This window comes from Rutilus rutilus, assembly GCF_951802725.1.
Source record: "Rutilus rutilus genome assembly, chromosome: 17".
NCBI classification, from domain to species: Eukaryota; Metazoa; Chordata; class Actinopteri; order Cypriniformes; family Leuciscidae; genus Rutilus; species Rutilus rutilus.
Window position 1 is genome coordinate 6,523,439 of NC_140230.1, and position 12,466 is coordinate 6,535,904.

The window sequence follows — 12,466 nt, forward strand, 5'->3', positions numbered from 1 at the left end:
TGGAGTTCGAGGGTATGGAGGAGGACCCCACCCACAATGCCGAATATAATTATTAATTATGGAATATAATTATTTTGAGGATTTGGTATGGATGTTTTGCTGAATCTCCTGTGTTTTCTCCTGTGAAGTCTTCTGTGTTTTCATCGCCCATTAACAAGAATGCATCATTGTCGCTGATTCCAGCCAGCCTCCCTCTCCCACCTGGAGAGATTCCTCTTCCTGATTCAGCCAGTCCGTCAGCCTCACCTCCGCTAGTTCCCTTCAGCTCCTCGACTTCTCCTCAAACGTAGTTGTGTGGATCTGCCTCGGGACTTCTGGTCTCCAGCTTCGCCCATGTCAAGTGGATCCCATGGTTCCGCATCCAGATTCTGAGCCCATCACTCCATGCCTTGGCTCCTCCCTCGCTCAGCTCCACCAGATACCATCGTCCTTACGGCTCCATCGGGCTCCATTGGGCTCCCTCACCCCTCCGGCTTCGCCATGTTCAGATGCCACTTTGCCTGTCCCACAGACTTATGGGCCTTCAGCTACTCTTTATCCCTCCACCCCTTCGGCTCCATGGGCTCTGCCTTCCCACCGGCTCCACCTTGGTCCTCAGTCCCACCGGCTCCACCTCAGACCTCTGGCACCCTGGCTCCACCTCGTACACTCGTCACGGTGCCTCTGCTGTTCAGACTCCCTTCATCAACTCCACTGTGGGCTGTCGTCCGGGCGTACTATAACAGTTATGCTCAGTTTTGGTTTCATTTTTATTGTGATTCAGTTTCTGTTTTGCCTGCCTTAGTTATCTAGTTTGTTTCCCTTTGTTCTCGGTTTCCCGCCACTAGTTTGCTATCATGGTTGTTCATTAATTAGATCACACCTGTTTGTATTCTGTTTGTTATGTTGTGTATTTAAGCTCTCCAGTTCCTTCAGTTCATTGTCCGGTGTTGCTTGTGTGTAGACACACTGTTTCGTTGTGTTTTATCTGTGCGGATTACCTGAGTTATCTTTGTTTAAATAAACAAACCTATTATTTTGACATTTTTCGTCAACCTTTTACCCGTAACAACAATATTAAAGTTATTTTAATTTGTAATAATATTACACGATGTTACGGTTCATACCGTATTTTTTATCAAATAAATGCAGCCTTGGAATCTGGTCTCTGCTCAAGTCACTCAGTCAATGAAAGGGATTTTTATATGTTTTATTGTCCACCAAGTGGATAATGGATGATTATTTCCACACTGAAGTTTAAAACTCAAGTTTAAGGGTTTGTTTCAATCCATATGGGTGATTTGTGCTCAAATTAAATAAGCGAGTCTGTCATATAGTTACACTTCATCATTGTAGATCCCCAGCTGCCATTACACTGAATAGATTCATCTCTGATGTGTTCTTCTAATGGCAGCAATTAGAACCCGTCCCTTACGTTACCCAGCTGCCACACACCCTGTCATTCAGCTACCAGCTGGCCAGAAAGGTCACATGTGACCATCCCCCGTCCCACCACGGCACACACACACTTTATTACAAGCCTCAATTAAAGCATTTTGTGTGGAACAAATGCACTGACCTGTATCATGGATACATGTAAACAATGAGTCAATAAGACAAAGGCAAAAAGTAGTAATCACACATTTTGCCAAAATTGAGAATCGGGTCTTATGATCTGTCCTGTGATAGATGGGTTTGACTCCACTGTGATCAGATTCAGAGAAAACGCATCAAAATTCATTTTCAAATTCAATCAAACAATTAGAAGCCTTTGTAGGGCAGTGTGACTGGGCAAGAAAGGAAGACGACAGACATAATGCCAGTGTGTGTCTGGATGTGATGGAGTCCCAGATGGTGTGTGACTGCAGATGCACTGGGGTGGAGCCCGATGTATTGATCATGTCAGTCTGGTAGAGGAGAGAACAGAAGCCTGGCCTCACACAAGATCTAAAAAACATAAATATTAATTATGAAAGTTACTGGATATAAAAATCAAGATTTTATGCAGTAAAGATTTTTATGTTTTAAAAAAATGCTAGACAGATTTCCTGTGTTGATAGACAGACGGACAGACAGGCAGACAGACAGATAGACATTTAGATAGACAGACAGATAGACATTTAGATAGACAGACAGATAGATAGATAGATGTGCTCAAACGTCTCTGATGGTGTTCAAGTCTCCGCCCAGCAGTGACGTCACCTCGTGAATATTGATCCATTGTGATGGTGGTTTCAGGACGCTGTACACTGCCATTATTTTTAGCCTGCGCCATGAAGATGAGAAGATGAGATCTTAAAAGGTAAGAATTGTGTTCATTTGTTATTGTGGGATGTTTAAGTATGTTTTCTTTAGATCTGTTGCTCGACCGGGTATAAAGAATGGCTTAAACGATTAATTCACCTTGGAAAGGTTACAAGATAATAACTCATCATCGTTACGTCAATATATTAAATTACGAATCAGTATAAGAATGACAGAAATAAAGTCCTGGTTTACATGGACACGAGCCTGTAGAATAAGATGTAACAATGGCCTAACTAAATGAATGTAAAGGAGCCGGTGCTTTAGCAGTGTCTCTGCACATAATAATTCATGATGCTTATTTGAATCTCAGCTGCTGGCACATGATCGATGTCTTTATTATTTTGTATTTCTTTTTGTATTCCCGTCCATACGAATCGTCATGATATCACTCGGGCCCACATGAAAAATACTCGGTACAGTGAACGAAATAGGCTAATTTTATCAAAACGCCGGGTATGCTACCTCAAATAATACTGTTCCATGTAAAGGTTTACGTGCAAAAGAATAGGCCAATCTGCTATATGAGCCCCACCATCACTGGATGATGATGACAACATCTGATCTGCCATTATAACATCATCTGACTTCAGACAAATCAATCAGATCGACACCCTTTTAGCCTCACTGTTTTTATTCAAGTCAGAAATATTCTTCAATTGCATTAGCCAGAAAGCATTAGATCACGTATGGCACCGCTGCCATTATTTTGTTTAAGAGCCTACCATCAATAAAATATTAAAGCTGTTTTCCCCCCTCACAGCTGCAGGAAGAAATGGATCTTGCACACGTGAACTCGCACAGATGACAGAATGGACTCTGTGGAAAGCATGAAACAACAGCAGCGCGCGTCCTCGCCAGCCAGATTCAAAGACTCGCCGTCAAAAGCGGCGTCCAAAAGCGCGACTGCTAAAGGCGTCGCGTCGAAGCCCGGCGGTAAAAGCAGCCGCAGTAATTCTCCAGTCACTGTCCACGCGGGGAAAGACAAACACGCGGCTAAAGGCGCGGCCGCTGTCCACGCGAGCGGTGCTGAAAGCCCGACTCTGAGAAGGGCGGAGAAGAACAAGAGCATCGAGGAGCGCAGCAGCTCGTCTGAGGAGCCCTACGCCGCAGAGGAGTCGCTGTTGGGGGCCGAAGCTGCTCGGGTGGTCTCCGATCAGCCGAGCTCCACGAAAGCCTCTCAGGGCAAACGAGAGACCGCGAGAGCTGATGGAGGCAAGCAGACGGCCAAGAGTGCTGTGGGATGCGGCCCGGGCTTCTGGAGGGAGGGATGCTTGCAGTCTGAACTCATACAGTTTCACATGAACAAAAGCTTGAAGAAAGAAAGCGGAATGGCAACGAAGACGCCGAGCTCGCCGGTGACCGAGCCGCAGAGGATGCCGCACGCGCCGCACGCGGAGGCGAACCGGCCCTCCGAGGCTTTACCTCCGCCAAACCTGGAGCTGCAGGAGGACATCGAGAGACTAGAGGAGGAGAACGATTACCTTAAGGTAGGATAAGATCACACTGATGGTGCTTGAGTTAATGTGAGTGGATATATGGACCTAAAAATGTTAAATAAATGCATGCGATAAAGAACGTGTTACACCTCTGTTGTAATGAACGTCATTTTATTTTTGAATTAAATGAATTAAACCATTCTGAGAACAAAGAAAAAGTCATTTAAAGTAGTTTTGCCTCAGAAATGGCAATTAATTTGATAAAGTATTTAAAGAAAATATTAATACTTGAAAGATAGTCCAAATCAAAGTGTGGTATAACTATAATGCAGGGATGTGTTGACATTGAAGAAAACAATCAAACCCTTTACATGACTGTGATTCAAGGGCGGTTGATCACTTAAAAAATATCTGATAAATTTCCCATAACCACAAGAAAAATTATGACATACACTAGCCTACTGATTTTTTTATGTTTTAAAAAAAAGTATTTTATGCTCACCTGCATTTATTTGATCAAAAATACAGTACAAACTGTATTGTGAAATATTATTGCAATTTAAAATAACTGTTTTCTATTTAATATATGTTAAAATGTAATTTATTCCTGTGATCAAAGCTGAATTTCCAGCATCATTACTCCAGTCTTCAGTGTCACATGATCCTTCAGAAATCATTCTAATGTGATGATTTGCTGCTCAAGAAACATTAATGATTATTATCAATTTTTGTTTTGTTTTTCACTTTGATGAAAAAAAAGTTTAAAAGACCAGCATTTATCTGAAATAGAAATCATTCGTTACATTATACAATGCCATTCTTTTTTTTAAAAGAAATTAATACTTTTATTCCGCAAGGATCCAAAAAATTGATCAAACATTTAAAATAAATTGATAAAATAAAGACATTTATAATGTGACAAAACATTTCTGTTTCAGATAAATATTATTCTTTTGAATTTTCTATTCATCAAATAATCCTGGAAAATTGTACACAACTGTTTTCAACACTGATAATAATCAGAAATATTTCTTGAGCAGCGAATCATCATATTAGAATGATTTCTGAAGGGTCATGTGATGGAAGACTGGAGTAATGATGCTGAAACTGTAATCATATTTTTCAATTTCACTGTTTTTACTTTACTTTGGATCAAATAAATGCAGCCTTGGTAAGCAGAAAAGACTTCTTTTAAAAACATTTAAAAATCTTACAGATCCCAAACATTTGAACGGAAGAGTATACTTTTGAATTCATGATTAAAAAAAAACTTTACCTTGAATTTTTTTTGAAAACGAATAATTTTTTTGACAATTTTGTTGAAAGTGCAATAAAAATAGATAGATAAAGTGTAATAACTTTTTTTTAAACCTATCCAACAAGTCGTCTGGCGCATGGATGTTAAACTAGATTTTACAAAGATTACTCACCTTAGATCCATTTTTTTTTTGTCACTAACCCTGCACATAAAAATGATATTTCGCTATTTTAACATGAACTTGTGTGATTTATTAGCATGAAATTGAAGAAATGCGAGCGGAGATGGACGAAATTAGGGACACATTCTACGAGGAAGACGCCTGTCAGTTGCAGGACATGCGGCGTGAACTCGAGAGAGCCCATAAGAACTGCCGAATCCTCCAGTATCGCCTGCGGAAGGCAGAGAGGAAGCGGATGCGATTCGCAGAAACAGGTGAAATCGACGGGGAGCTGCTGAGGAGCCTGGAGCAAGACCTGAAGGTAGACTCAAATCCTCATGGCAAACTATGATGCCTGTAAACAATGAATGCACAGCTTTAACTTTTCACTGTAGAAACAGTGAACCACAAAACAACAAGGAATGAGAGAAGTGTCAGTAACAAGACAACGTTCTCTCCTCTGCCAGGTGGCCAAGGATGTGTCTGTGCGACTGCACAATGAACTGGAGAATGTGGAGGAGAAACGAACGAAAACAGACGAAGAGAATGAAAGACTGAGGGAACAGCTGATTGAAGTTGAGGTGACAAAGCAGGCTTTACAGAACGAGCTGGAGAAGACCAAAGAGGTGAGAGCATTTTAACTAACCAGTATAATAAACTATATAGCCTATAAGATTTGTCATCTCTCCATACACATTTGAAATTTGCACAGACACATGTTTTCAAAGCATAATATGTTTTGAGAATACAGATATGTACTGCATACACTGAAAAAATTTTTTATACTTTGGACCAACTTAAAAAACTTAAATTTGTTACAGACAAATTAGTTTTACTCAAATAATATTTATGGTTTGGTTCAGACTATAGTTTCGATTTAATATGAATCCAAAACATTTATTTTCCCCAAGACAAAAAAATGTAAACAAATTAAAAAGATTATTTATTTTAAAGACCATACCATACTTAATCAATATATTTTCTTTAGACATAAGCCAAAATGTTACTTAAAGGGTAAGTCTCGCCAAATTGCAACCTAGACTATTTTTGTTAATCTACCCGAGTCAAACATTCGTGTAAAATCATAATCAGAATGGAAACGCCACTTTTAAGTTTGATCGTATTTTCATTTTCGGTCAAATTGCCTTTTGAATGGGAGTGCTTGGGGCACTTCTATGATAGCATCAAAATAGCTATTTTTAAAACACTAAGGCTCAATCCCAATTCTATTTTATACCCCTTCGCCTACCCCTAACCCTTGCCTCTTGAAACAGAGTGGCAAGGCGTAGGGGTGAAAATATTCCCCTAAGAAATGGGACACCACTACTACACCGTTACACGTCGTCGCTAGCGCCTACGTCACAGGAGATGCGGCAATGTTTATCACAAACTTCCAAGATGCCGTCATCAGATGTAGTCATCTCAATTGCGTGAGTTACAGCTATTATTTTTGTTGCATTTTTCTTCTGAAGTTAGCAGAAAACAACGGAGATGACGATATCTTCGACGCCTCATGCTGCGTTCACACCAAACGCGAATAGAGCGTCTGGTGCGAGTGATTTTAATGTTAAGTCAATGTAAAGGAGGTCTTGCGGCGCGAATGAGGCGTTTAGCACGGCGCGGTGGACAAGAATTCGCCTCATTCGCACGTCCACTTCGCTTCAAACTTTTGCTTTTTACACGCGTCATATTGTAAACGAACTTTAGCGATTTTTTTGCAACCGTTTCTTTGAAGAACATGACCGTAAATATGCACACAAGATTGAATGTGACATAAAGAAAATAATTATTGGCAGCCATGTTGCCTCTGTAGCCGGTATATGCAGGTACATTTCTCATACCCCTTCGTTTAAAGTGTGGTCCCGAAAAAATCTTCGTTTCAAGGGCTATCTGGCCCTTCCCCCTACCCCTACCCCACCAACCAAAAGAGAATTGAGACAACCCTACCCCTTCACAGGAACGCGCAAAACGGAGGGGTAGGGCCAAGGGTTGAACTGGGATTGAGCCTAAGAAGGCTCGACACAACATGAAACTTTGCTGGAAGTATCACCAGGGTCTCTACACATGAACTCGAGCATTGAGAACATTGTTTGTGTACACAAAGTTTACTATAAAGAAAGGTTTTGTACGACTCACTTTATCAGTTAGTGTTTCCGGTGGCTGGAATTTTGTCAGTCAAAAGAAGTCGATCTCCGAATGCTCCGTAACATGAGGAGAGTAAAGATGGAAAGATTCAGAGATTTTGACCGAAAACGAAAATACGGTCAATCTTAAAAGTGGCGTTTCCATTCTAATTATGCTTTTACACGAATGTTTGACTCGGGTAGATTAACAAAAATAGTCCAGGTTGCAATTTGGCGAGAGTTACCTTTACCGTTACCTTAATTTCACCTTAAACAAAACATAAAGGCTGGCCCACAATAAAATATTTGTTAAAACTTATCAGATTTTTTAAATGTGAGCGCAAACATGACGATAAAAAAGTAATAGATTTATCATAGATTTATTTAGGTTTTGTTCCTATAGTGTGTGGAGAGCCGTGATGTGACCAAGATTACATTCTCGAACAACCAGAGTCCCGATCTCGCCAAATCTCTCGCGGTCAAAGACATGTTTTTCTGAACAAAACGTCCAAGTATCGCCAAGTTCTTTCATGACTGCTCTCAGGAGATTGGTATGGTTATAGAGATTGGTAGGGTAATGGATATGGCATTGTTAATGTATTTGGTCTTGGCGGAATAGATCAAGTACCAAGACAACAGATCAAGTACCGAGACTTGCTACTGCCAATACATTCACAGACACTGATGTGAGCATGTAAGACATGTTGCTGTTGCTGCACATGTAACACACATGATTTAACCCCCGTAGCAGATCTATACTGGTGGAGCTGGGGAAGGTGGAGGGTTTCTTAAAGCGCATTGCATACTGCTACCAGCAACACTAGCTGTATTTGTTTGAATGTTGAGCCGCAGCTCATTGGACGCTGATGCAACAGCAACCAATCAGATGTGGCATGTAGATAATGTGATCGCTACCAAATGAGTCAAAGACTTATGAGCCTGCGCCATGAGTTTCGTGCCAGAACTAGGTAATTATGTTTACCACGGATCTTATTTTACTTATAAATTGAAAAACCCCATTATAAAAACCCATAGGAGGGAACCAGCAACGAGTTAGTCTTCTGGGTTCTGACATCACGCCTACACCACTCTATTGTGTTGTGATGTCTTTTTAAAATATGAATCGTACTTTCTGTTATATGCTTAAAAAACATCAGAAAAAATTATAAAACCACAATAATTTCTGCTTAAAGTTATGTGCATTTATGAACTTTAACTAAATGACACAGTTGTTTCACTTTTTTCAGTGTAGATAATAAAGTTCCATCATGTTAATTCCAATGCATTGCAGCTTTCTCTAAAACGAAGAGGAAAAGATGTAAAGACATCAGAGAAGAGGACTCCACAAACCCCAACAGAGGTAAGAGACATTCAGATGTTGTCAAATGCATCAGCAGCTTTTGTAAGAGTAGACATTTCTAAGTCCTCCCCCCCATATACACTTTTTGGGATTTAAAAATTGTGGTATAAGCACAAGCATAATCCTTTGCCAACCACTTGGCTGCCTAAACGAGTGAGGGCACAGTAACTCTTTGGGGGTAACGCGAAGTGAAAGTGAAAAGAGAGCACGCATTTCAAACCGATTACAAATGCAGGTGTGTGCAGGTGGTAAATGGTAAAAAGTGATAACCTGCTATTTTTATCTGATTTAACACATAAACATTTATTTTGTGGTACAGTACACAGTAATACATTTAAGTTGATTGAGTGATGCAAAAAATATATTTTTTGATTTGAATAAAAGCAGTGAATTTTGACTTGACTTGACTTGAATGTCACCTACAAATTTCAAATTTTCATGAGCCATGTAGACTTTTCAGAGTCCTACCTTTTCCTATGCACTTGATTTGCACCAACAACATCAATGCATTAACAATTTGACAGCAAATTCGACACCATTTTCCAAACTATATTTTCTTCCATAGGAGGAAAATGAAGATCTAAAATGCCAGTTGGCCTTCATCAAGGAAGAGGCCGTCTTGATGCGGAAGAAAATGGCTAAGATAGACAAAGAGAAGGACCGTTTAGAGCAGGAGCTCCACAAGTACCGCTCCTTTTACGGTGATGTAGACAGTCCTCTCCCCAAAGGTGAGGCTGGAGGTCCCCCCACCACCCGAGAGTCCGAACTGAAGCTCCGTCTGCGGCTGGTGGAAGAAGAAGCCAATATCTTAGGTCGCAAAATCGTGGAGCTGGAAGTAGAGAACCGCGGGCTGAAGGCTGAGTTGGATGACATGCGCGGGGATGAGCTGGCCGGTGGGACGACAGACCCGTCGTCCAGAGAGCAGAGCGAGGCGCTGTCCGAAATGCGGCAACAGCTGCAGTTGGTGGAGGATGAGGCTGAACTTCTGCGCCGTAATTTGGCTGACGTGGAAGAGCAGAACAAGAAAATGACCAGCGAGCTCAACAAGCTCAAATACAAGGCAGGGTCACATGAGGGCTCACGCTACAACAGCGGGGCGGTCGATGGGGCAAAGTTTGAAGCTCTGCAGGAAGAGCTGAAGGTCGCCAGGCTGCAGATCAACGAACTGAGCGGGAAGGTGATGCAGCTGCAGTATGAAAACCGCGTGCTGCTGTCCAACATGCAACGCTACGATCTGGCGTCTCACCTGGGCATCCGCGGCAGCCCGAGGGACAGCGACGCAGAGAGCGACTGTGGCCGCAGGGAAAGCGACGATGACTGCTCTCGGCTCACGCCGCATCGCAAACGTGAGGGTCCAGTTGGCGGCGAAAGTGACTCAGAGGAGGTCCGCAACATCCGGTGCCTCACTCCTACTCGCTCCCTCTACACCCCAGAGGGACGTTTTTTACCGAGAAGTTTCAAGGACCGCCAGCAGATGATTGATATCCGTATAGAGGCGGAAAGATTGAGCAGGACCATCGATAGACTCATTGCTGATACCAGCACCATCATTGCAGAAGCTCGTGTTTACGCGACCAACGGTGAGCTGTTTGGAAGAATGGATGATGATGATGAGGGCGGTCGAATACGAGAGCACGAGCTGCTTTACCGCATCAATGCTCAGATGAAAGCTTTCAAGAAGGAGCTGCAGAACTTCATCGACCGCCTGGATGTCCCAAAACCAGAGGATCGAGAAACTGAAGAACCTCTGTCAGTAAGTGCAAATAAACTCAAGACTTACACAAGCCTATTATGCTTTTTTGGATATATCCTTTTATGTAGTGTGCAATATAGCTGTTTGTGAATGTAAAAGGTCTGCAAAGTTTCAAAGCTCAAAGTGCTTGATAAGTGGAGTTATTGTCTCCGAAAAGAAAGAAGTGATTCTGAACTGCCTGAAACAAGTCATCAGTAATTCCAGTCTTCCTGCTAAATCCTATGTAGGTTTGTAACAAATTTGGGCCAATCAGAGCAGAGTAGACCAATCACAACATACTGGACCGTCTGACCAATCAAAGCAGAGTAGACCAGTCACAACAGACTGGACCATCTGACCAATCAGAGCAGAGTAGACCAATCAAAACAGTCTGGACCATCTGACCAATCAGAGCAGAGTAGACCAATAACAACAGACTGAGCCATTTGACCAATCAGAGCAGAGTAGACCAATCACAACAGAGTGGGCCATCTGACCAATCATAGCAGAGTAGACCAATCACAACAGATTGGGCCATCTGACCAATCAGAGCAGAGTAGACCAATCACAACAGAGTGGGCCATCTGACCAATCATAGCAGAGTAGACCAATCACAACAGATTGGGCCATCTGACCAATCAGAGCAGAGTAGACCAATCACAACAGACTGGGCCATCTGACCAATCAGAGCAGAGTAGACCAATCACAACAGACTGGGCCATCTGACCAATCATAGCAGAGTAGACCAATCACAACAGACTGGGCAATCTGACCAATAGGCTCTCAGAAAGGAGAGGTTTAGAGCGACCAAATTCTTTATCGAACTGTTTCAGACACTGCGAAATGAGGTGATGTTGCAATGTATATTATGAGAAAACTAAAGTGTTTTTTTTTATCTTAGATGCATGTAAACCTATTGTAGGAGACTCTAAAACTAAATAAGGAACCATTACAATCGCATAATGGGACACTTTAAAGGGAAAGTTTAACAGAAATTAACATTCAATAATTATTTAATCATCCTCATGACAATCTGACCCTGTATGCCATTTTTTACCCTGTATGTATTTTTTCACCAAATAAGACATTTTGAAGAATCACACAACAAGTTTATCGTAATTTCATCTGTCAAGCTCCAAAAAGGACAAAAAAACACCATAAAGCATGAGTAAATTAGTCCAAATGAATTATATTCATAAATAAGTTTTGCATGATGAACATGCTACATTTTAAATTCATTGAAAAATGTCCCATTATGCCATAACTCTCAAATCAAATATAGCACCAGTTTTGACCTCAATGACATTTTGTCATAAGTACAATCATGTTTGAAGATGTTATTGATTTCATACTTGAGGTGATGTGAAAAAATGTGCCATGTCTGATGTGACAGCTGTGGTGGAGAGCAGGATTTTTAGAGAATAATGATGCCAGTTTTGGTCTGTTTGTCTCACAAGGCAATTGGGATATAATGCATGAGTCAAAAAATGTCATATAGATTCTTCAAATTTTACATAAATAAATAAATGCATACATACAATAACAGCATATGGGTTTGGAACAATGATGAGTATATAATGACAAAGTTGTCATTTTGGGGTGAATTATACCATTCATTTCTTACATATAATAAGGTTTGTTTAATGGATGATTGTGATCTTCACTTGTTTTCCTCAATCGTGATCATATGTAATGAATACTGCACTCTTCTGCCTCTCTATAGACTCACTGATACTCTCTTTCTTCCATTTCCTCTTCCATTTTGATATCAACCCAGATGTTTCAACCTATTATTTTGCTTATTCTCATTCTTGTTTTATTCTCATCTTTATCGTATGCCACTATTTTCAAACTAGTCTTTCTTTTCACTCTTTTCTTTGTTCTGTAAATTTCATTTCTTTTATTTATTGTACAGTTTTGTTACTTTCTTCCTTTTCTTTTTGTTCTGTTTTCTTAGTTTATCATATTGATTTTGGACATGTCATCAAGGTTACGCATGGGACAGGAAGCGATGATCATTTCAGGCACAGACTACAGTCACTCAACCGAACACAAGCGTCCACTCACAATCTGCTTCACTGTTTGTATATTCAGTTTATTTGGTGAGTATT

General features: G+C 41.0%; 1 protein-coding gene across 1 annotated transcript; it reads left to right on the forward strand.

Moving 5' to 3' along the window:
- The first annotated feature begins 2,170 nt into the window (after positions 1-2,170).
- On the forward strand, positions 2,171-12,404 carry mtcl3 (MTCL family member 3). Its single transcript, XM_084385344.1, has 7 exons — positions 2,171-2,281; positions 3,047-3,773; positions 5,238-5,462; positions 5,608-5,766; positions 8,555-8,623; positions 9,189-10,376; positions 12,133-12,404. Exons 2-7 carry the CDS (start codon positions 3,096-3,098, stop codon positions 12,241-12,243), a joined length of 2,430 nt encoding a protein of 809 aa, XP_084241470.1. The 5' UTR covers positions 2,171-2,281; positions 3,047-3,095; the 3' UTR covers positions 12,244-12,404.
- Positions 12,405-12,466: the final 62 nt, after the last annotated feature.